General features: G+C 42.0%; 1 protein-coding gene across 1 annotated transcript in view; it reads left to right on the top strand.

Moving 5' to 3' along the window:
- The window catches only part of DSCAM (DS cell adhesion molecule), a 621,576-nt gene that overhangs the window by 581,980 nt on the left and 13,145 nt on the right, over positions 1-26,451 (top strand). The window contains exons 27-31 of the mRNA XM_055313369.1: positions 4,290-4,320; positions 11,407-11,522; positions 15,229-15,378; positions 23,550-23,747; positions 25,059-25,361. Of these exons, the coding sequence (XP_055169344.1) occupies positions 4,290-4,320; positions 11,407-11,522; positions 15,229-15,378; positions 23,550-23,747; positions 25,059-25,361 (798 nt within the window). The remainder of the gene's footprint in view (positions 1-4,289; positions 4,321-11,406; positions 11,523-15,228; positions 15,379-23,549; positions 23,748-25,058; positions 25,362-26,451) is intronic.

The following is a 26,451-nucleotide window of genomic DNA, read 5'->3' as shown; positions in this document are numbered from 1 at the left end:
ATAGGGATAATTGTAAGATCTTCTATATAAGTTGTAAAAATTCATTTGCAACACACATAATGAGCATTGTGTCCTCACAGGTGTGCAAGAAAGAGAATATCAAAAAATGACCAGTTTCTGTGGTTGGCCTCATTTAATAAAGGACAATAAGAAATCACAGGTCTTTCATAGAAGAGTCCCAGATAGAGAATTACCTAGAAATTATGCCATCTGAGGAGGGATTGAGAAAATTAGAAACTTCAACTTGGAAAAGAAACAGGTGGCAGGCAGCTGCATGGAGATATTCTCATGGCCTATGAATGACTCCAGGTGTCCTCGTTATGTCCAGGTAGAAATTACAGCAAGGGATTTCAGCACAAGAGCAGAGAGATGTTTCCCACAATTAAATGTATCCCCAAGAAAAGCTTGTGTGACCTCCATATGGAGCAGAGATTGGGCTGAAGCTGGGGAGGCAGATGGCTCAGGCCAGTGGAGAGAGGACATGGGGACAGGAAACCACCATGGGAAGTGGGAAAGGCTATGCTGGATGCTGTGCAGAGGTGTGCGAAGTCCAGAGAACCAAAGCACCAACTTCACCTGGCGGGGCTTGGGAGAGTGCACAGGGCAAGTCGCATCTGCGTACGCTGAAGCGACAAAGGAGCCATATCATGGGGTCTACAGAGAATGCAATAGCAAGAACCTCAGAGAGGGCTGGAGGCAAGACATGAGGGGCAGGAGGGCTGGAAAGACAGCTTGGGACCAGCATGAGCAGGCTCTTGCTCTGTGCTGAGTCCTGTTGGCAGGGAGGTCCCTCCGAGAGTTTCAAAGCACAGTTGTGACACAGTGAGGGGTGTGTTTCAGATCCATCACCCTTCCCGCAGGTGGATGTCACTTACAGGACTGACACATTGGAGGTGGGGAGGCCAGGGAGGGGGCTGCTGACTGGTAATTTGATTCGAACTGAGGAGAAAGAAAAAAGGAAAGGTCCCATGGGGACGTGTTGAGGTGACGTATAAACAGACTTGACATCGAATCAGACCTGAGAGGGAGAGGTGCTATGTGGTAGCGACAGCATGGACCCCCCTCCCCAGAGTGCTAAGGAGCCCAGCTCATTTGAACATCTGCCCAAGACACTGTAGCATGGAGACAAACATTTACTGCAGGGATGATTTGAAGAGTCTTTAATGCTCTTAAGATTCTATGATTTCATGATTTTAAAAATGTTCTTCACTTGCCCCAGATTCTCTTCTCACCACTAAACAAAAGTGTATCCGAGATTTTGTCATCTCTTTTCACTGTCCCTACATGAATATGAAGAAGACCCTGGACCCCATCTCAGTCCTGACATCTCTCTTAAACTTGATTCCAAATCTGCCTTGAACAGCCTCACCTCATGTCCCCCAGCCTATATTAATATGGTGGAGTACCGCAGTAGGTTTGAAGCCAAGCACCTTGGCTCCACCCACATTGCTGCTTCCGTGTCCTTCCAGACTCCTGTGTTTGTCATTTGTGTTACCATACCCAGCCCTTAATATCCTAAATCTTGCCATTTTTCTGGACTCCCTGCAGCCCCTCTGCTGGTCCCCTCCATACCCAGTGGGTCCTGATTCTTGCAGATACCATCAATCTGTTATAGCATCAAACACTCTCTGTCCCCCTGTTCACTGCAGCCAACCATCCCAGCCTCTCACTTTCACCACCAAGTCCTTGTCCCCAGCCCCCATTCCATGTACTCTGGATGGATTGATGCTAGTACACAGCACCTACACCCACCCACCACTACCTCTGCCCTCCTCCTCTCCTCTTGGTCCGTATTATGGCCAATAAACCAAAGTCACACTTTCTTAGCTCTGTATGCCTTGACCAACCCTAATTCACAACCTTCCCTGGAAACCTCTCTCCAGTCAAACTGACCTACTCTATACTTCCTAAAGGAGCTCAAATTACAGGACACACTAATTTTGTGTCATGGAGCTCTCTTACCATTGGAGTCTATGCTCCCCAAGTCCCATGCTCCTTTTAAGGTGAGGGCATTCTTGGATATTTCCAGATTGACTCGGCCTGAAACAGGTGATCCTGGGATCATCTCCCTCAGTCAGCAGGTACCAGGTGTCTGTACCCCTATGTCCCTGAAGATATGACACAAATCCCACTCTATGTATACAGAACCTTAAAAGTAGTAATGGAAAAGAAGTTTGAACCAACAGACATTGGTTATGAATTCCTGCTCAGCCGTAAGAAATTACTGAACATATCTGAATCCCAATTTCCTGATTTCTGAAAGAAGGCATAATAATTCCCAGGTAGAGACTGGCACAATCCAGATTCCTAGTACATGTTCCATTGTGACTGCAGCCCACCTCGTGTCTGCTCCCAGAAGACATTCACACACAGTCCCTGGTGCCACTTGTGCTGTAAAACTCCACCAGCGATTCTCAAAGGAGAATTCACAGAAGTGAATTTCAATTAATATCATTTTTCTCACAATTTCAGACGACATCAGGAGGGGGACATAGTAACTAGATAGAAAGAAAAAAGGATCTATTGTAAGATGATAAGCATAGGGAAGTGTGGACCAAAATGGCTCGGGGTGCCCACAGCTGTAGACCAGCTTAACCACAGCGAAGATGCCTGCTAATTGTAGAACTTGCTGTTAGAGCATGCCGATATTTGAGGGGAGCTCTGTTCTCACTTGTTGGATGCCACAATTCCTTAGCACATGGATATGAAAAAAAAATCACAGAACAGAAAACTGTGCTGACTTCAGGAACAGAAAAAGTGTGATGATAATGAGCAAAACGAGGAAACCAGGTCCATTCTGAAGACACTGGGGACTGAGTTACCTTCCAATCATGAGCTGAAGTACAGTGTGTACTCCTTAAATTTCCCCCTCTTTTTTAGACCGTTGAGTTAGCCACTGCTTGGCTGTTACAGAGAGCTAATTAATCCCACGCTTTTGACTTTATATATATATTTACTTTGCAAGTGTTAAATCATTCAGGAAGAGAAGAAATTCACATCTGCTTGGTCTTTGGAGAGAAAGACATGAACTAGGAAGTTAAATGTTGTTTTGCTTTCTTTGCTTCACCATATGAGTGGGGTAGAAAGGAGCTGTTTTCATTTCCCAGACTGAACCCATCTGTGCACAGAATGTGTGAGGTTACCAGTAGGAGCTGGCATGGCTGATTTGAATAACAGAACTTCGGCTTACAGAGATGCCAGCCCATGGGTGGTTATCCCTGTGACTGCCCAAGCACCTCAGTAATACCATGCTGCTCCCCGGCTTGACAATGATTGCACTTAAATGTCAGCCTCTAAAAGATGAAAGATGAGATGAAAATGCTCCAACATACTCTTTTCTCCACTATAGAGCCAGCCACGTAGCTGAATCCATTTCCAGAAAGTTCTGTTCATTGAATACTACATTTAACATCTAGATTTTTTAGAAAGCAGTGGGGGGGGGGGAAGCAAGAAGAAGGCTTCTGTATTCTAAGAAAGAAAACATTCATTTTTTTTTTTTTTGCCAGGACAAAATGTGTAAAAAGAAAAACAAATTATGTTTTAAGGGAGATGGGAATTTCAAAGCAATGTCACCAAAAATGTAGACTTCTTTTCTACATCATTTTTAGGCAGGATTTCTTTTGTCAGGAGTGGTAACCAAGACTTGATAAACAGTGTTTTCAGAGACAAAATATATATATATATAAAGAAAAGTTTTACTTTGGGGTTTGAAACAAGCATCTGAGTTTCGAGACACAATGATATGTCATTTATACAATTCTTTGATCAACCTAGGGGACTCAGAGCTCTGTAATAATGCTTTCTTAAAGTCATCTATGTGTCATAAGTTTTTAAATCTTGATATTTTGATAACAAAACAAGTAGAATGTATACTACATAAATAAACTACTTTCAAAATGTTAATTTTCTGACTACTGAAAATAAAATTGGGTTTTCAAAAATTGGCAAATAAATACACTGTAAGAAGACTTTAACAGATGTCTGATAAATGTTATGGTCCCAGAGAGTTATGCTCTTTTTGTAATATATATATACACACACACACACACCATATATATATATATATGACATATGATTGCATATATACATTATTGAATGAATATCACATACATATGTGTAGAAGAAATAAGGAATCCACTAAACTTTTGGTTATTAATAGTGATATGTGGAATGATAATTACATTTTAAAGTGGTTATTGTCATCTGACTCTGTAGAATATTTGTCATAAATGCCTAAGTGAATGTTAATGAGTTGTTTAACATATACTAATATTAACTTTTTTCCACAGATGCAAAGAGTTTAGCTGAAATGCTCATGAGGTAAGAACAAAACCTACTGTCTTATATATCATGTTTAAAAGGATAATTTCCAACTTGCTTTGATGTTTTTTAAATGATTGTCTGAAATTGATAGCACATTTTATTTTTGACACATAAATTCCATTCTGTGTACCAAATATCCATGTTATGCCTAATAGGATATATAGATAGCAAATAATATACTTCTGTACATGCCATAGATTGTTTTCTTGTCGATCAGACTCAACCGGTGGAATGTTTCCCATAAAGCTGGGAATACAAAAGCACATTATAAGTAAATAGCTTTGGTTTTGTTTCCACCCAAGTATACCACTTTTGAGGTTGAGACTTCCACTTTAGCAGAGTTAGGCAAGTGAAAAGAAAATCAGAAAAGGAAATGCACTGTGCACTGTGCTCTTCCAAAGAGATGGGATGATCAAGAAAGATTCCCCTTGTCCTCAGCAGCCATGGCATCCTGAGCACCCCTCCCCTAGAGCACTCACCAATTTCTGCTACAATTATCTATTCATTGTCTGGTCTTAGAGGTCATAGCCTGATATGTTGTCCTCATGTTAAAAATACCAGAACTATAGTAGATGAATAAGTAAGTTGTGGTAGTTGAATAAGTAAGTGAATTTTCAGGGCTGTAGAAGACACCTCAGTTTTTGCAGTTTAAGCCTTTTATATTGTAATGATTAAACGAGAAGTGAAAAAGGATAATCAGAGTCTGGAAATCAGATTAAGATAAATGTCAAGAATCCTGACAGTATTGCCATTTTAGGATATTTACTGTAGGGGAAAAAGAAGATGGGTATGGGGCCTACTCCCCACCCCACCACAGTTGGATTTAACTTCCTTCCCCATCTTTGCATATAAAATTGGTGCTCATTTATTATTCACAAAGAGCCCATAACCCATATGACCAGTATCTTTGAAGACCTAAGACAGAGATCAATTGCCATTGGCCCATGAATTACATTTTCCACAGACATCTTTGGTTGCAATAGTATGTTTTAAAACTATGTGTACTATAGGTAATGGATATGGAGAACTCAAGATTACTCTAAAAAATTTGGAGTGAGCAATTAAGTAAACATAAGTGTCATTTGCTAGGATTAGGAATTAGGAGGATAGATGCAGGGTACAGACATTTATTTATTTATTTATTTATTTATTTATTTATTTATTTATTTGGAGGACAGGGAAAAGGGAATGTTGATGGAAATGAAAAGACTTGTATGGGTCATGTTGAATTTGGGATGCTTTCCAAGTGTCGAATAGCTGGTAGCAGGAATCTAGAGCCAAGAGAGAACTCAGAAATGCAAATGGCCTGTAAAATATATCTTCCATAATAGGAACTTAGCCACATCCTTCTAGGTCAAACTTGCATGAGAAGAATATAAAAATCTATATTTTTATAGAAGATTGAATCCATGCTCTAATGCAAATCTGTACTTATTTGCTAAGCAAGTATTAGGACATTTCTGTGGTCACATGGAAGGTATCCAGACACATGTGCACCTGTGCAGAGCAAATCTGGCAAATATTTGGAAAACAAAAAACAAACCAGAGTCTTTCAATTTATAATAACTTCGAAACAAAATGAATTTTCTAATGTTGCCTTAAAAATATGAATTCATATGATTCATGAAATCAAGAGATTTCATATAAAATTGTGGCTTTCTTTCTTCTCTTGAAAATGCTCTGGCCGTACTGGGCACAGTCTAGAGATTATGGCTGTCTGGAGCTACATGAAGTGCTCCCTTTAGACTGGGTGTGAATTTTTTTTAATTTAAATTCATTTAACCGATATATAATACATCATTAGTTTCAGATGTAGTTTTCAATAATTCACAGTTGTGTGATGAACACCCAGTGCTCATCCCATCACATGCCCTCCTTAATGTCATCACCCAGTTACCCCATCTCCCCACCCATCGCTCCTTCAGCAACTCCAGAATTAAGAGTCTCTCATGGTTTGGCTCCTTCTCTGATTTTTTCCCATTCAGTTTCCTCTCCCTCTTTATGGTCCTCTACACTCTTTCTTATATTCCGCATATGAGTGAAACCATATGATAATTGTCTTTCTCTGACTGACTTATTTCACTCAGCATAATACCCTCCAGTTCCATCCACATCAAAGTAAATGGTAGGTTTTTTTTTGCTCTGTATAAAAAGTCACCATCCCCATCCCCACTCCAGTCTGCTTCACTGGTTTGTACCCAGCCTGGGTCCCACAGCCATCTCAGAGATCTTCTGGCTACTTCCTTCAGAGATTATGCCTCTGCTCAAAGCTCGTGACACTGGAATCTGTGTTTTCTGACATATTCAACATTTGTTCGGTTAGGATGAGTTCGTATTAGCTTCTCTGATGTCCTAGAATGCATCCCTCCCCCTTCTCATTAGCCCCAAGCGAGACATCAAAACTATCTTCTACATTAATAGGCCAATCACTGTGCTTGAAGGACCACCTGTTGAGGAAAGCAGGCATTAATAGTGGTATTTGAGCCTAACAGTTGCCAACATGAAATTAGGAACATTAAAGCTAGTAATTACTCCCACTTAAGGTAGTTGAGGTGGTTTTCCTCCAGAGGATACAGTGATTGAAAAGGAAGAGAATTTCCAAGCTTCTTCTCAAATAGGTGGATTTTTATGGATTAATTTAGAAATAAAAGCAATGCTTTTAATCATGAAGGGCCAGTTCAATCTGAGTTTGGTTAACAGAGCCTAACAACCAAAGACTCCGTCACCTTCCTGGAGATTTAAGAGCCAACCATATTTCAAATGTGGCTTGGAAAACCTAGGCAAGTCATATCCACTGGTACAGAGAAGGCTACAGAACTACTATCTCTCACCTTCGCTGCTGCTTGCAAGGGAAGTTGAGGACTTAGAAGCCTGGTGCAGTAAGAGCACAGAGAACTGCAAGTCTATGTTGTAGGCTTCAAGTTGCCCCCAGCTGGTTTTGTGATCTTGGGCAAGTCATTTTCCCTCTGTATGCCCTACTTTTCTCATTTTTTTTTTTTTAGATTTATTTACTTATTTTTGAAAGAGAGAGTGCACGCTCTCGAGCCTGAGTGGGATGAGGGGCCAAGGGAGGAGAGAGTGTCTTAAGCAGACTCCATGCTAAGTACAGAGACTGATGGGGGCTTGATCTCAGAATCCTGAGATCACGACCGGAGCTGCTATCAAGAGTCAGGTGCTTAAGCAGCTAAACCACCCAAGCACTCCCCTACTTTTCTCATTTAAAAAATAATAATTTGAAATTGTTCCTAGCTTTATCATTCTGTGATCTTGGTGAAGGTAACGTTATTTTCCAACCACATTCCACAAAAAAATATCTCCATACTTTACTGGGATTAGCTGTTCTAGGGCCAGAAAGGCAAATGCTACTGTAGGACAAACACAGATAAGCTGGTGCCAGGGTACCCCCACATGGTGTCATCTCCCTTCGCTGGGCTTCGTGCTTCTGCCCACTCATCTATTTTACCCAAGCAAATCACCCCCCAGAGAGAGAGAGAGAGAGAGAAAAGAGACTTCACACACCATGACCAGATAGAAAGGATTTTCCTTTTTTATGATTAGGTGAAAATAATTTTTAAAAATATACCAGCTATATAAGAGTAAGACTAGCCTGCTTTAAGGCACTAGCCAATGTATGGTTAATATCCAAAGACCAATATTATTTAGAGCTAGCTTTAAGTGGAAAAGGATGAAGAAGGGTCAAATTGAGAATTTAGATAAGTTTAGCTTTTTTTGATGTTCATATCTTTAGACATATAGAAAAAAAAACCCACTCAGCTATTATAATGAAATATGGTCCTGATAACCCTACAATTATTCTGAACTTATAGAATGCTTTATAGCACATTTCAGAAGGTAGATAGTGTACACACTTTTTCATTAGTTTTTTCTCCCCACAAAGCTTAAGGAAATACTAAGACTTTAAGGAGTTTTAACAACTGCAAGTAATTTATTGACTAAGCTGGGAAATACCATCCTCTGTGAATGAGGGTCAGCTCCCTGTCATTATAATCAGACAACCAGATGGCAAATGGATGGCGGTAGATTATATTTCAATAATAACTAACATATTTAACATGCTCCCATATCATATAAAAGATGCAATTTTGTATGGTGAAAATATACAGAACCTTTTCACAAAAGAGGTTTCTTCAACTAGTTTTTTTTTTTTTGAAGGTTAGCTGCTGCTTTAATGACCAATTGTTATAATTTTAGAGAATCAGCCTTCCTATAACAATAGATTATAGAATATGGCAGCCTCATTAAGAAAGTTAAGACCTAGTAATCTTTTAAAATGAGAAGAGTATTAGTGCCTCTGGGACATGTCACTCACTACCACTGTACCCCCAAAACAACACGATTTATTCAACAAGCTTTAACAAATATTTATTTAGCTCCTACTTCAGTCACATACTGCTCTAATTCCAGATATATAGAGGGTACAAAACAGAAGGGACTATTCCTTATATAATTCCTATTCCAGTGGAAGAGACCGATCACAAACAAGATAAGTCCATTAAACATATGCTTGAGTATTAAGTGCTGAGGAAACAAAATTCACCAGAGGATGGGGAGGGGAACATCAGCAGTGCCCATAGCTGGGCCAACCTGGCTCCATTGAAAAGACTCCACCTGCATCAAGCCCTGAAGCCAGGGAGGGAGTCAGTCACATGGCCACTGGGATAGGCCTAGGGAACATTTCTTCCAAGCAAAGAGAACAGCAAGTGCCAAGGGAGAAGGGAACAATTAGCTCCTGAATCTCAAGGTTTGTTGGGCCACATTCTCGCCTTCCCACTGTAGGGCTTGACAGCATGCAATCCTTCAAGGAGGAAGTAAAGTTTTACCTCCAGCTTTCATTGTCTTTGTTAATGAAGTTCCATCATATTCTAAGTCCTCGTGCCAATGGCAGTGGTGCACAGTAGCTATTTAGCATGCTTCCTGTGTCAGTTTGACAGTGGACCCCTTATTGTTAAGTATAGTTTGCACTTGGGTTCATAGTGTTTAATAGAGCAGCCGCTGACTGCCTCATAACTATTCATGATGAGCAGAAGGAACTAGCTCACATTTCTATTTTTGGTGCAAGGACAAGCTCAAGTCCCTAGTGGAGTTTCTAAACAGACCTTTCGGATACTCACAGAGGAGTAGTTCCCCATCTGTTTTTGTGGAAATAGAGCCTGTCTAAACATGACATAACTGCAGCCCCCAAGTCACCAAAATGTTCTTCATTTTATACAAGTATTTGAATTTTTGCTTTAAAACACACACACAAATAAAGTGAAAACATAGATAAGTAAATAATTTTTAAAAGTATGTAGTTCATGTGAAAAATTCAGGCCAAACGTTTGAATTTGGGCTCTGCATAATTAGCATGATCTAGCTACATAACCCAGTTACTCATCTGCAGAGCAAGAAATCTGGTTCAAGATCAAGTCCTAAGTAGGAATGGTGCACCTTTCAGAAGCTGTTGTTTTTGTAGGTTGTTTTGTTTATACTCAAATGAAGGAAGGGCAATTACAAAATATTCAGAATATTAACACAGACTTCAACATGCAAATATCTACAGGGGTTCTTGAGTGAACTTGACCTTCAGATTATTAACATTCTGTCAGCTACAGGGTTCAAGAGTAGATGAATCCTCATCAACAAGAAAGGATCTAGGACTCCTAGTGAATGCTTAGTTGGGAAGAAAAATATTTAAGATCCAGAATAGATACCCTCTTTGTTGTTCTCTACTAAAAGTAACAAACACAGAGGAAAATCATTGAGTGAAGTAGGCTCCAGAAATCTTTCTCAAAGTAGATTTTGTCAATTATTGAGCTGGATTTATGGATGCCATAATTTATCACACTGATGTATTTTCTGAATCTTTGTTGCTCATTAGAAGTTATTTTCATATAAAGCTGACCTTTGAACAATAGAACTTACATTGAACAATGTAATCATTAAGGATATTGAGCTCTACATACAGTCGAAAATCCACATGCAACTTTTGATTTCCCCAAAATTCAACTGCTAATAGTATACTGCTGCCCAGAAGCCTGACCCTTAACATAAACAATCAATGAACACATACTTTGCATATTCTATGATTTATATGCTGCATTCTTACAATATAACAAGCTAGAGAAAAGAAAACCTTATTAAGAAGATCATACGGGAAAACAAAAGAAGATCATATGGAAGGGAAAATATTACAGTACTAGACTGTATTTATCAAGGAAAATCCACATGTAAGTGGACCCATACAGTTCAAACCCTTGATGTTCAAGGGTCAACTGTACATATTTTGAAATCATCTAAGTTCTTACAGCTGTGCAAAGACTGAACAATCACTTCTGCAATGTGGATTTCTAATTAAAGCCTTTATTGACTTTTTTTTTGAGTTATTGTGAAACACGCAGATTTTTTTATTTGCTATCAGCTGTAACTGAATTTGATGATCCCATGCCGTTTTACTACCTATTTTCATTTACTTCTAGAAGACAGCTTGCTCTAAGAGTAATTTTCTGGTACACAAATTCTTACAGTAGTTGGGTTTTTCTTTTAATTCTAAAATGTGATATCAGGATAAACTAGTGTCAAGGAAGTTAACAAGGTTTATGATTTGTTACCAGAACAAAAATAAAATGACACCAGATATAAATACAAATCCATTAGTAGAAACCCCACCCATTTAGCAGCCAGCACACATGCTTCCTCCCTTGCCATCACTGGAATATCTCATATCTGACAAACAAAAGTGTTGTTGGGTTTAGAAACCACTTTTTTTTTGTTTTACTTAGCTTTACACAGAAAAGGGGAAATTCCAAAGGTTCTATCAATATGGAACCAATGTCTATCTACAGTTTTCTTTCTGTGAACCTCACAACTTACTGCTGAAACCTAATATTAGTAAATATCATTTGAATGAAGGAAAAATATTTTTTCTTCTCCTTTTCCCCTTTTCCTTCCTTGCTTTTTCCTCCTTGCCTGCTCACAAGGCATTCAAATAATTAGGTACTAAACCCAGTTGATATACACGCACGTGTTGGCATAATGTGACTCTGAACTGCATTTGCTCATGCATCCCCTCTATTTTATTCCCAGTAAGAATACTCGGACTTCGGATACCTTGAGCAAGCAACAACAAACCTTGAGAATGCACATTGACATACCCAGGGCTCAGCTTTTGATTGAAGAGAGAGACACAATGGAGACCATAGGTAAGGTACCCTGTTATGGCTTCACACAATGTGGCTGCTACAGCCATGTCCTCTCAGCCCAAACCCCTTTGGACATGGGAACATCCTGAGTGCTACACAAGCAAAGGTAGAAAGTAGATAATTGTTATTGAGGAGAATAATGAATACCAGCAAATGTGGGGTGGGGGGGAGAATGAAATTATATGTACCTCCAAGGTCACCTGAGACAGGAGTTCCCCAACTTTGATCCATGCTGGATCTTTTCTGGGGAGATTATTGGTGCCTCTCCAAAGAACAAATGCCTGTAATCAAATAAACCTAGAAGGGCCATACACTAAAGCCCCATCTTGGAAATCCACTCAGTGCTTTCTTCTTCAGCTCCAGAAAGGCCTTCATTAAAGCAAACATTTAAACTCTACCTAGGGGATCCCTGGGTGGTGCAGCGGTTTGGCGCCTGCCTTTGGCCCAGGGCGCGATCCTGGAGACCCGGGATCGAATCCCACATCGGGCTCCCGGTGCATGGAGCCTGCTTCTCCCTCTGCCTGTGTCTCTGCCTCTCTCTCTCTCTCTCTCTCTCTCTCTCTCTCTCTCTCTGTGACTATCATAAATAAATAAAAAACTTAAAAAAATATTTAAACTCTACCTAGTAGTTAACAAACAAGTGTCTTTGCACAGGCTGCCTTTTCTGCATCCCCCAGCATCCTATAGACACCCTGGAATGGGTTCCTTGGCAGTGCTTTGGGAAACACCAAGATCCCTGTTCTACCCAGAGAGCTTTTTGGGCTGGCTTATCCAGAATCCCATTGTCTCGATTCCTTCCAGCCCTTTCCATTCAAAATCCACCATTCCACAATGCCTTCTGACACGGGTCTATTTATTCCAGAATCAGATACTTTATATTTCCATTGCGATAATGATCAGAAGAATAGCTAATGTTTACTGAGGGCTCTTTAATGTCACCTACTTTTTAAAGCACGTTATGTGCATCATTTCGTTCAACCCACCCAAGCAACATAGGAAAAAGATACTACTTTGTAACTGGGGCATTGAGAAGTTACATAGCTTGCAGGTCACATAGACTAGAGCAGAACCAAGGTAGGGCCCCCACCCAGCCGCCAGCTTAGTTTCCTGTAACTGTCACCACCTGCTTCCGTATCAATAAGCTACTTCCCAGAAGCCCTCACCTTAGAAATATCACTCAGCTTTCCAGTATCCATGGAAACAGAATCTGAGGCAGGTTGCCAATTTGGCCCTTTACAAACTTTGCTCTGCATTTGTTCTGGAAGGTGTTTGCTGGCACTTGGTCCCAGGGCAACCCTATCCTGTGGTTTGGCTAAAACTACCCAGCTTCTGGCAATGACACTGGCAACTAGAAACCTCCTGCCAGAAAAAAAAAAGTGGTAAATGGCCAAATTGGCAAAACATCTGCATTGCTCCTTGCCCCCACCCTGCATGATTATGTTCTAATAGAACAGCAGAGACATCTTGACTTAAAGGCTTCAAAGTCCTAAGGCCTGGGATGGTCTTGCTGGATTCAAGTTTGGTCCAAGCGTAATAGCACTTGGAGAAGGTTGGTCAAGCCCAGTGTGGCTCTCGATCAACCAAAATCGGTTAAATACTACCCGTGTTGTCCGAGGGCTCACTCCTAAAATACACAAGATTTTATTAGCTGGCTCACATCAGGACAAAAGCACCATGCTTCATTTTTAATTATCATTATCTTTCAGTAGTATAGCTGGCATCTCTTTTATTAAACTCAATAGGTTGGGCATTAAAACCAAAACTTCCTTTGAAATACTACTTCAAAAATAAAAACATAATTGCTTTGCCCTTATAATATAGTTTCAACATTTAGTAAACATTCCTCATCAGGCTGGTTCATCATTGTACCTCCAGTGGTTAAAATTGATAGGTAGTCGGTGTTGACCTAACACCAGAGAAAGGTCTGCCCATCCTCTGTCCATAGTCACTGCCCTTAGCCAGAGGTGCATCTTATTCTACACAGGATCATCTATCACCAGGAATCGTTTACCTCCTGGTGATGCCTGACAGCTGGTCGATGGCATTTTCTAATTTGGGGGAAGTAGAAATGTGATGCTTTAAAACAATGCAATATGAGAGTGCCATTAGTTTCTAGCCGGAATGAATGATTAAGCTCACAAACTGATGGGCACCTGAAATTTCCCATTAAAAATTTGTAACCTAGCCCCACAGATCGTAGCATAGCCCCAAAGATAATCTGGAGTGCTCTCAGCGGGGCTACGTGTTAGAAAGCACAACACGTCAGCGTCAGGCTTCGGATGCCAGGTCCAATTGTAAGAATCTGTTTCTGCATAAAGGCCGCCCAACCTGGGGGCCAGCGAAGGCTGCGACTGACCCCCAGGCCGAACCCCAGCTCCTGCTGCGGTAGCAACCCGCACTGCATCACACGCTGGGATGCCAGCAGACACCTTGGCAGTCTTTCCTCTATTTCTCTGCCAAGAAATTTTATTCTAACTTCAAGAGGCTTTCCTCTCCTGCCAGAGCCTGAGTAATTGGATTTTGTAAGGTTCATTCTGTTCAGAGCCTTTTTTGGGCACAGAAGTCTAGCTGTGTTGTTTATGACTTTCACATCACCGTTCCGTGTCAAGGCACGCTGTAACGTGGTCCCGGCTGACTGATAAACTCATATGAACAGCATCCTGGGCTGCGGTGCTTGTAAATGTATGAATCTATCCATATATCCTAACGGAAGTTTCCCTTGGAGTAAAAAAGCTCTTAAGGAAGTGTGAAAAGTATCACAACAAAGTAATGAAAATCTTGAGACAACCAAATAATGACACACAGCTCAACCAAGTGCTTCCTTTCCAAGCACTAAAATGCTCTAAATTCATCTGAACCCAGGCTCCTGCTTCTCCAATCTTCAAACGCCAACTGGGCTTGGAAATCTGACAAGTGAGTCATTTTGAAAAATCAATTAAAGGATGTTCTAGAGTAATTAAAGCTCAGAAGAGGTGGGAAGAAAAGGAATGTACCTCAGAACCTTTAAAATAGAGGAATCAATAAACTCTGAAGACCAGCTCCCTCTTCCCCTCCCTTCACCCCAACCCCAAACATTTGCCAAGTTCAGCATGAGAGCCACTCAAGTGTAGACAGCTGTGGCGGTGCTTTTCTAGTCCCATCGCTGAGTGATGCTGGCGTCTCTGGTGACATCTCAGGTGAGCTTTTGACAAACACAGAATTCCCAAACTCTATTATAAACAGGTAGCTGCAACAAGTCTCCCCAAATCAGCATTTGCTTCTTTTTTATGAATTTGGGGGTTTTTTAATTTTTATTTATTTATTCATGAAAGACACAGGGATAAAGACAGAGACACAGGCAGAGGGAGAAGCAGGCTCCATGCAGGGAGCCCGATGCAAGGGACCCCAGGATCATGCCCTGAGCCGAAGGCAGACGCTCAACCACTGAGCCACCCAGGCATCCCAGCATTTGCTTCTTGAGAAGACCTCTCTCTGTGGTCACTCTCTTTCATTCACGCTCTGAAAGCCAACCATTAAAGATAATCTACTTTCAGCATCCTGCAGTGGTTCTAACACAGTGCTTGACTTTCTAGTTGTTCTTGCTGCTTTAGATGAAGTCGTAATTGTTGTAATCAACAATAACACAGGGACCTAGGGGAGAGAAGGCAAGGGAGCCATTGAAAGGGGGTAAACGTGTCTGGTTGCCTGTGTTCCTACTGTTCTGCAGATGATCGCTCCACGGTCCTGTTAACGGATGCTGACTTTGGGGAGGCAGCAAAACAGAAGTCCCTGACGGTGACACACACGGTACACTACCAGTCGGTGTCACAGGCCACCGGCCCCCTAGTAGATGTTTCGGACGCTCGACCGGGAACAAGTAAGTAGTCAAACAACACAAACTGTGTGGCTGTTATCAACGCTGACAAAACACTGATGCTCTGTCCCCGTCAAACAGAAGTGGGGCTCATTGGCCCCGTGCCTAAGAAACAAATTCATATGATAGTATCTTTCATTGGGACATTGAGTTTTAAGTGTTTGATCTAAGCTGGTATTAAAACTGTGTCAGTTGAAGCCCTTGGTATTGATTCGCTATGAAAGGGCTAGAAATTTCAGGTCAAGGTATTTTTTTTTTTATTTGGATGACTCAGGAAAAGAGGAAGGTAATTGACTTTAGTGAGTATCTACTCTGTGCCAGGATTAGGATACAAAGGTTACGTCATGTATGTTATCTCTAAGGCAACCCTGCCAGATACCTACTTATAATAGGTTTGAAAAAATATGATAGCCTCTACAGGTTTAAAAAAAAAAAAAGGGTTCTCAGAGAAGTTAAGTAAACAGCACAAAGTCGCACACACAATGTGTAGTGAAGCCAAGATTTAGTCATAGATCTGTTCATCCTTGGAGCTTATCCTTTTCTCCTGCACACGCTGTTTGAGAAAAATTGTAGTCCTGGCTAATCTGGGGATTATGTGTGATTTGGTTATTAATATCTGCATCCATAATATATGGGAATTAATTACTGCAATGAAATTAAATCCCCTAATATGTATCTAGAGCTTATTAATTAGATATTCTCATTTCTTCATAATTGAAATGGTTTCTAAATCTCTTTAAAGACTGAGAAATTGATGTCCTGATTATTATCTTTTTGGAAGCTTTGATGTCTAGCTTTTAAATCTCTAATCGCTTTGCAAAAATTTACATTCTCGGAGTGTTATAATTAGAAAAATATTACAACGTTAGGAGCTGTTTTTCATAAGTTCTGACTCAAAAGGCATTTGTGAAATGCACCGAGCGTCATGAAGCAAACCAGTTGATTCCTAATAACATTGTCATTTGAGGGAAAATAATTTCAAGTGTTACTGAAATTCATTTGAAAAAAAATGTGCTCAAGAGCATACTAAAGAAATCTTTTATTCTCGCTTTTGTGTAACCTCAACCCCTTCCTTCCTTGATGACATTAGCATACACTGAAGATACAAACGGGCCATGAGTGAGAGTTAACTTTGCACAAGGGTGTTGGAGCAAGAGCCTTGCTCTTAGAAACTGCTTCATGGTCCTTGACATTCTCTCCAGCTACTGGTTTCCCCATCATCATCTGCCTGGTCGAGCTTCTGGATACTTCAGGACACTGTATTGATGGGTTTCTAAACCACTGATTGCTATTCAGTGAGGAAAAGACTGTAGACCCAGGAGGACTGAAATGGATGGATCCTTGACCTCAGAGTTTCTCCCATCCCCAGGCAGCATGGAAGCTGATGGAAACATTAGCAGTAAAATAGGAAAGAGGCAGAGGAAACAGAACAGATGTCCAGGTAGTGGTTCGCAGACTTTCATGTGCATCAGGATCACTCAGGATGTCTGTTCAAAACACCCATCTAAATATAAGGGAAGGGAGAAGAAATGTGTGGGAAATATCAGAAAGGGAGACAGAACATGAAGACTCCTAACTCTGGGAAATGAACTAGGGGTGGTGGAGGGGGAGGAGGGCGGGGGGTGGGGGTGAATGGGTGACGGGCACTGAGGGGGACACTTGATGGGATGAGCACTGGGTGTTATTCTGTATGTTGGTAAATTGAACACCAATAAAAATTAATTTATTAAAAAAAAAAAAAAACACCCATCTAGGGCTCCATCCCCAGAGGTTCTGATTCACTTGGCCTATGGAAGAACCCCAGGAACCTGCACTGTAAACAAACATTCTGGGGAATTCTGATGCTGATTGTCTGGAACCCTCACTGACAAATACTTCCCCAGTTGTTAGGTTTGTATGTCCTTGCCCTTTAGTGCAGTGGGACAGGACCTCTCAACCTTGCCACACTCACAGCACATAACTTCTTTCTGCCAAGTAAAACAAGCAAGCATTCCTACCTCCTTTTCAATGTTCAACTGGCAGAGAAATGCAAAGAGGCCAGCTTTAAATAGGGGAGAGGGAATAGTTAGACCAAAGCCCTGGGAACCTCCCAACTGCATGATCACCCCCCGACTCATGGAAGCATTGATTCAATGACATTCAGAATATCAGCAGAGATGTGAATGTCCGTCACAAGCATAAACTAGAACCAGCAAGAGGCAAGTGGAGCAGCAGGTCCATGTCTCTCACACCTGGAATACTGGAAGCATAACTGGGGAGATTTAAGGATTCGTGCGCTCAGACTCAGAAATATTTACTAAGATTTTGCTTTACATATGGCCCAGTGATGGGGGTACATCCTAAGATGCAAAAAGACTTTCATTTCATCTTAGTGCAGGAATCATACAGCAAACAAAGAACTCAAGCATTTTTCGTTATCTAAAAAAACTAGGGAAAAATAGGACACAGTGATGAGATGGTGAGTCAGGGGTCTGAGAGGGATGATGGGAGGGACCACTTCAGATGCGAGTCTGGGGAGACCACAATTGAGGAGAAAACCTGAGTTGTGGTCAGGAGCTGGCCTGCCAGGCAGAGGAAAGAGGAAGGAAAACCTCCTAAGGCCTGTTGGGACAGAAGCATCACGGAATGCAGTGGGTGACAGGGAAAGGGGGAGGGGGAGAGCCAGAGAAAGAGCTGGCCAACCTCCTGGGCCAGCCTCATGAGTTTGCACTTCATCCTGAGAATGTTGGGATGCTCCACCAGGGTTCAGCCTGATGATCACATCACACTGAAGCAACCACGGCTTCCAGAACGCAGCTTCTTTCATTTGTGATGAACTTCATCCAACAGCTGTTTACAAACATTAGGCAAATCTACTCAAATACATGCATCAGTCTCTAGTTCAAAAAAAGAGAGAGAGAGAGAGAGAGCTATTCATTTATCATCTGCACAACATTCTCTATTAGTAAAAGATCTTTGGGATAATTTTTTCATTAAATATTCCTTCTAGAACCACATTATGAGGGACTAAGAAATCTTGTTTTTCATTTAGAAGTAGAAACAATGAACATCTGCCCCCTACCCCAGCAGATGACCCCCCACAGAAGTCTGAAGCTGGGAACTTTCCAAAGCCCAACTCTCTGCTTGGGTCCTGCACCCCAGAGTTTATCATTGGTGCACACATGGGGCACCTGTGTCATCTCAGGCCCATGTGGTGGGTTCTCCACAGTGTAGCATGGTGCATCTGCAGAGACAGTCTGTTTCCTCAACTGCAAATGGCATTGCTACTCTGTCCTAATGATGCTAGGACTATGTCCTCAGTGTGGGGGCCCTTCAGTTTTAAGAAGAGCATCTATGATATGTTGTTTGCACACTATCATGGCTGCATCACAGAAGCTATGTTTCTAGGCATTTTTCTTTGTTTAATTTTCCAGAGTTGCAGCAAAGATTCATTATGAGGATGGGAGAAATACTAGTAATTGGCTATTTAGCTCTTCAACCAGAGGAAACAGATGCCTTGGTTGTGTCTGCAGCTCTGTTTGCTTCCCTGTCTCTCCTGAGATTAGGGTACACTTGAAATTGGGGCCTCTGTTGGTGCCTGTGTCTGTATTCCCTAACCCCTGGCTCTAGCCACAGGGTCTGACACACAGTAGCACTCAGTAAATACACTTAAATATCAATCCATGTCAAGTTCTGAAATCACAGTAAAAGGAGTGGAAAAGAAAGAATGTTTAGCATTTTGGACACGACTTGGGCAGTCCACTTGGCACCTCTCCTTGTTCTGCATTTCCTGCGACATCTCATAGGCTGGGTGTCAGGATGCCAGCTGATTAGAGGTTTGTAAGTATGTACACAGTCTCTCCCCAGGACACTTTTTGGAGACGTACCAATGAGATTGTCACAGGAGAACTTAAATCAAATTTCTTGTACAAAGGTATGAGGACACATGAAGCAAACAATGTTAGACTTGACCTGGGTTCTTGGGTTATATTTACCTGGAGGCCATTCCTTTGTCACCATCCACCCACCTGGGCCAAGAGCATTACAAGAGCCCTTGATGCACAGCAGGCTAGACTGGGCATGAATACGATGCACACCTATCCTTACCAGCTCAATTCTTCAGCTCTTTTCTGCAGTCTGGGAACTCTCCTGGATCCAGTTTTATGATATTTAATGGTATTTTTTTGGTATTTAAAAAATACCAAATGGTATTTGTTTTACGGTATTTTTTTTCTGACAAATTGTCTAACTTTCTAACCTTCCTGATCAATCTACTAAATCTCCACAATCCTCTTTCCAATAAGCACAATGTGTTCCAACTCTTGCCAGGTGTTTGTCACTCAGGAATTACAGGCCAGGCCCTGAAATCTATTGAGCCCCCCAACATGTCACAACAACCATACGGGTGGGTGAGGTGATAACCCCACTCTCAGAAATGAGGGAAATGGACACGTCTGGTGAGCTCACAGCCAGCAAGTAGTGGAACTGGGTCAAAGGCAGGCAACGTAACTCAAGCACTCCATGTTGCTGTCAAGCGGAGATGATGCTTCTTAGAGGACATCTAGGGACGGAGCAGACTTTATATATATATAAAGTTCATAACATGGACTGAAAAGTTTATAACATGTACTGACTTTTTTTTTGTTGGGACTTTGAAAACAAATTCACATTCCATCACCCAGAATTGTATTTGACATCACACTGCAGGAAAATACCTGATGGAGGCAAGGAGTGTCCTGTGTACAATGAGCCCTTGATAAATGTTTGCTCCTTATGTGATGGGAATGTTCAGGCCCCACAGCATCATCACCACATGAAGCTAAGGCCACAGCACCTACAAGATAGGACATCGAATGCCAGAGAATAAAAATAGATTAATACCCAGATCACAGTGCACATGACATGGTTTATAACCCTATTAGCCACAAAAATCCTCTCTTATTCTGAGTTCAGGATGATTAAAATAATTTGATTCAATGGGCAGAAAAGCTTAATTTAGGTTCAGACCCGGTGTTGAAAGGCCAAAAGAGTTATTTGTATCACTTACCTTGTAATTTGTTAGCTGTTTAGCAAGTGTGATGGCTCATCACTCAGTTGTATATATATATTAGAATGTTGGAGAGTCAAATAAAATGCTTTCCATGCAGGGGCAGTAAATCTCAACATTTATTTCCTTAGTAGATTGCCTGGTAAGGATACCAAGGAGGCTACCAAGTGGAATCCAAGTCAAATTTTTATTTTAGCTGCCATCTTAGGAGCTATCATACAGAAGAGTTCAACTCAGGTACAAAACAGCCCCCAAAACCTGATTATTAAAAAAATGTGTCAACCACCTCAATATTCTACCTACCGAGATAATTTCGCCTCTAGGATGCTTGCTTAGAGCAGAACAGAATTGCAGGATGTGGTTCAAGGAAAGTAATATCATGACCTATATTTCTAACATTATCAGGCCACTGGTAAAACTGTCCTCATCTAGAAAAAAAGGATAATGAACAAAATTAACTTGAAAAGAGTTCTGGCTTTGAATAGAGGCTGACATGCACGACGTGACCATGAAATTTTCCACATAGGGTGATCTCAGTGAGAAAGGGGCTACGGCTTTGCCCCACTGTGGGTGGGCAAGTCAGTGGGAGGAAACACAGGGGAGCAGTTGGAGATTTGAAGAAATTGTGATCCTAGAAGTGGGAAGATCAAACTGATACCCACCCTCCACCCCTGCCCAAGCATCCATGCCAGGAGTAAATCTGATCCATAGTTGTAGTTGCAAGAAACATAAAGAATAAAAATGAGAACCTTGAAGAATTTTTTTTAAATAAGAACCCTCAAATCTTATGTAAGGGACAAGGTCATTTTTGGAGGGAAAGGTTCATTAGCATTTAAATAACAAGCTCCAAAAAAAATAATAACAAGCTCCATTTATTGAAGCTCTATTTAGGAAGTCTATCATACCTGGAAGATATTTAGCCTCCTACCTGTGAGAATAGTTTTCTATCTCTTTGAGGACCTCTCTCCTAGCATTTCAGTGGAGAAACACAATTATCATTCACACCTTGCTGTCCAGAGGGGTTGGCACTCGAGCATAACACATTTACATTCCAATCAAGGCCAAAAAAATATATCTTCCAACAAAGCCTGCTGTGGAATTTGCAAGTAGGAATAAAATGTGTCTTAAAAATCAATGCCCCAAAGAATATGCACCAAGATGAAGCATTTTGATGACCCAGGAAATCTTAAAACATATCGATTTGGTTGCCATCTTAATGCTTCTCTCCAGCATTGTAGAATGATGGATTAGGCTCAAAGTCCAATAACTAGAATTTGCAAAGAGGAAAATCCTCCATTTAAAAAGAAACTCATTTTGCCACTTTCAAATGATCCAACGTGGCATTAAAAAGGAGTCAGTGTCGTGGGGACACTGTATTAGATACTTAGATATCCAGGGTGGTCAAGTGGCTGGGCAATCTCTGAAAAAAATCCATGGAGTCTTGGGCTCCATTTTTACCACTTCTCCTCTCTGGGTTTCCATTGCTTCATCCATGAAGTGACCCTGGGCTATGAGTATTCATCCAGGGGACTATGTGTACCAGAAATTATTGTAGACCCAAGGATGAACACTCTTGCCCTTACCCTTACCCTTTCCCTAGAGAGACTTCCAGGCCTACAGAAGCACATAAGTAAGTCATTGTCACAATGCCAAGGATTGGCCCTCTCAGTGTTGATCTTTTAATACCGCTTCATTAGTCCTGAGCCATAAATATAGACTGCAGTGTTTAGAAAGGGCCAGGCCACTTTGAAATATAACTGCCTAAAATTCCTTTTTGAGAAGCAGAGAATTCAATGGTGGATGAGGCCCATCTAGGACCTTGTGTTGCCTTCAGGTTGGAGCCCGAGAAAAATCACTCCAGGTCACTGAGCCTCTCCCCTATTCCACAGAATTCCAGAAAAGACAGTTTTGTGATTCACTCCAGTGTCCAGCCAAAGAGCTAAACCAAGAACTCTGTCTACCCCATTGACCTGCTGCCTTTGGTTCCAGATTTAGGAAAAAATGAAACCCACCTGGCACCAGCCTCTATGTATGTAAATTTCTGTATTCTTGAGGACAGCAGACATATAAAATCCAGATATCATTAACTGTGTATGCTCCACATTGAATGACCTGTGTCTTTGACAAAGTTCAGACAATCCTACTGAAAAGATATGTTACTATATGCAAAGGACTAAGAGAGTCTTTAGACAAAAAAAAAAATCATCCTTCTGGTCTAAGAACATACAATTTAGTTGATGAGTAAAACAGTCATACTCAAGGAAATGAGTAAATACAAAACCACCATAACACTTATTGTTTCCTACAGCTGCTATAACAACATACCACAAACTACAGTGGCCTAACAGAACAGAAATTTATTGTCTCACAGTTCTGGGACCCAGAAGTCCAAATTCAAGATATGAGCAGGGTCACATTCTTTCTGAAACCTGTAGAGAAGGATCCCTCCTCGCTTCTTCCTAGTTTCTGGTGGTTGCTGCTGACGATCTTTGACATTCCTGGGCTTACACCTGCAGCACCTCAATCTCTACCTCCATTGGTCCAGGGCTGTCTTCCCTCTGTGTGTCTGTCTCCTGTTCTTATAAGAACACTAGTCACGTTAGATTGAAGGCCACCCTACTCCCATCTGACTTTATCATAACTAACGACATTTGCTGTGACCCTATTTCCAAGTAAGGTCACATTCTGAGGTACTCGGGGTTAGGATGTGGACATATCTTCGGAAGGGACTTGATTCAACCCATAATAACACCTTAAGATAGAAGAACTATAAAAAAGAGGCCATGTTAGAGTGTATTTGGCCAAGCATGGAAGATGGTGGTTATTCTCTGGAAGCTTAAGTGATATGTGTTGATCCACAGAAATATTTAAGGGCCAACGGCAAGGTTTGAGTCCATAATCCCTGAGTCCAAATCTAATGTTCTTTCTCCCACGGGACTTTTTAAAATGCTTAAGTATCACATAAATGTCTCAGGCCATAAGAGGAAGGAAATGAATGGATAGGGGCAGTCTGGGAAGGCTTCCTGGAAGTATGAGTCCTGCAGGAGGGAGTCTTAGGACTGGGTGGAGAGAACCACTCTCAACACTTTGATCATAACTAGCCATACTCCTAGAGACTAAGACAAACATTATTCTTGGCTCTTCACAGATCCTACCACCAGGAGGAACGCAAAGGCAGGACCCACAGCAAGAAATCGGTATGCCAGCCAGTGGACCCTCAACAGACCCCACCCCACCATTTCAGCACACACCCTCACCACAGACTGGAGGCTGCCAACGCCCAGGGCTGCAGGATCAATGGACAAGGAGAGTGACAGCTACAGTGTCAGCCCTTCACAAGACACAGGTAGGGTCTGCACGCCTCCTCCTCAACCCTGGGGACAAGCGCGGCCCACAGATAGGCCTCAGAGGCTTCTACTCATCCTCCTTCAAGGTCACTTTCAAATTTTCAGGCATTTATCTAACAGCACTGATGATATCCAGGGCCCAGTGATTTTTGTAAAGCAGAACTGAAAGGCATCTATTTTGCAGGTGTCCTGAATCTCAGACTCATGCTCCTCTCTTGTTTTAGTTCCTACCCCACTGAGAGAAACACAGATACTTCAAAATTTTTACCCACACGATTGCAGTAGTTCCTGATTATACTCTGAGGGCACATGACCCACTATCATCCCTGGGTTTAAAATGCTACACTTGAAATTTCATGACAAGGTCATAGCACCCTCTATAGGGAGCATAGGCTGATCCTTTTGACAATTAAACAGGAGTTGATTATAAGGTAAGTCATCTAGTCTGTGCCATCAACCACTTAGATTTCATTTCTGAGAGAAGACAGGGCCTATGAATAGCACCAGGTTGCCCCATCCCCCCACCTTAACTTTTGAAAAGAAATTATATCTGAATCTAATAGCTGTAGGAAATTTTAATACTCATTTTCTTTTGTTCTGGATGATATACTTTAAAAATAGTGTTCTAAAGGTGGAGTGTTACCCTGTACATTTATTTTTATGGCTGTTATTTCTCTTAGAAGAGTCTCAGAGTTCCACAGAGGTGATTCAAAACTTTTTAGTGTGTAAAATAGAGATTCCTCTGACCAAGATGCTTCTCCTTTTGTCCTGGCCACTTTCTGGGACCCATAAAGGATGGCAGTCACAAAAAGATGAGTCCGAGGGACCAGGGGCCATTCTTCCTACTGGCCAATTTCATGCAACGTTGCAGCTTCATTTCCAGCCGCTGTCACAACCTCATTGCCAAGCTAGGGCTGGAGGAGCTGAATGCAGAGCTCAAATCATTCGTGCCAATTAGAGTCTCTACGGAACAGACTGACTGACAAGTCAGAGCAGGGGGTAGACACTGCTGTCCATTTTCACTGTGTTCCCGATCATTTTAACTAAACACTGACTTCTTCAGCACTGCTGATTTACCAAAGTGTCCCAGGCTGGGAACAATTCAGCTGAAACAAAGTTCCCTGAGCCCACCTTACAGAGGTGCAGAAATAGGACCCCACAGTGACAAAGGCAGTTCTCAGTCAAAGACCCAGGACCCCTGACGGGTTGCATAAGGATCTGGGAGAGACAGCCACAAGCCAGAGATGGCCATTCTCTAGGTGCACGCACAAGGCAATCATTTATCCATCTTGTTCTCTTTCATGCTGCAGATCGAGCGCGAAGCAGCATGGTCTCCACAGAAAGTGCCTCCTCCACTTACGAAGAACTGGCCAGGGCCTACGAGCACGCCAAGATGGAAGAGCAGCTGAGGCACGCCAAGTTCACCATCACAGAGTGCTTCATATCAGACACATCATCTGAACAGTTGACGGCAGGGACAAACGAGTACACAGACAGTCTGACCTCCAGCACCCCTTCAGAATCGGGGATCTGCAGGTTCACTGCATCTCCCCCCAAACCTCAGGATGGAGGTCGAGTGATGAACATGGCGGTTCCAAAGGCACACCGGCCAGGTGAGGAAAGCAATGCTTGGGCCACTGTTTAGGAGACTCGTCTTCCTGATGCACACCCATACCCTAAGAAAGCCCATCCTGGTGTTTGGACTCGGTGCTCTGTTTACAGGTTGCTGTGTAATGAACCACTCTGGAGCTTACTGGTTTCCAACAGTGACAATCACTCAACTTATTTACAAATCTGAAATCTAGTCAAGGCTTAGTGAGGACAGCTCCTCTCTGTTCCAGCTGGGTCAGCTGAGGAGGCTCCCTTAGGTCTGGAGGAGCCCTTCCCAGATGGCTCCCTCACCTGGCAGCTTGGCACTGGCCATGTCCTTCCCTGGGGTGGGTTTCTCCACCAGGTTCTTGGGCTTCTTCATATCATGGCAGTTTGGTTCTAAGCAAGCTTCCCGACAGGCAAACAGAAATATCTGGTCTATTAAGAGTGGGCCTGGAAAGTGACACATTGCTTCTATTCTGTTGTGCAATCGTCAAAGAGCCCAAGGAGCTCAGATTGGAGATGGAGACCCCAACACATGAGGAGAGGAGGCTCAAACACAGGGGGCTTCTGTTTTAAAGCTGCTGTACTGAGGGTTTTCCGAAGGAGAGAGGTCTTACCAGTGGGCCAGTGCTTGGGCCTTGGTTTCATTGAGCTACCCAAAGTGACAATGACTGGCTTGGGTTTGGTCATCCACTGGTTTGGGCTTTGCCTTGAGCATGTGAGAGTGGACTGGGTGTGTGGATGGCAGCTCTGGGTTTTAAGGTCTCGGGGCCTGGCAGATGGCGTGCATTAGTGAAGAGGTTGCAGAGCAGGGAGATGATGTAGGATGAACAATTTAAGGGTTCAAAGACTATCTAGAAGGGAGAGACACCAGCATGTTCCCACCAACTAATCCCAAGTGGAAATGGGGGGCCAGTATGAGCGACTTTCAAGAGAAGCCAGAAATCTTGGTTTTCTATGAAGACTCACAGTTTTCAAGTGTTGGGTCAGATATTTGCAAACCATTGTACAGGGCAAACAAACACTCTATATACTGAATCCAGCCATGGCGACGAATGGTACTTCTCATGTGAAGAATCACTTCTTCTTCTTCTTCTTCTTCTTCACCCT

The sequence above is a fragment of the Nyctereutes procyonoides genome, unplaced genomic scaffold, assembly GCF_905146905.1.
Source record: "Nyctereutes procyonoides isolate TBG_1078 unplaced genomic scaffold, NYPRO_anot_genome, whole genome shotgun sequence".
Taxonomy (NCBI): Eukaryota; Metazoa; Chordata; class Mammalia; order Carnivora; family Canidae; genus Nyctereutes; species Nyctereutes procyonoides.
Note: the sequence above shows the minus strand (reverse complement) of the source record. Positions and strands in the feature narration are given on the sequence as shown.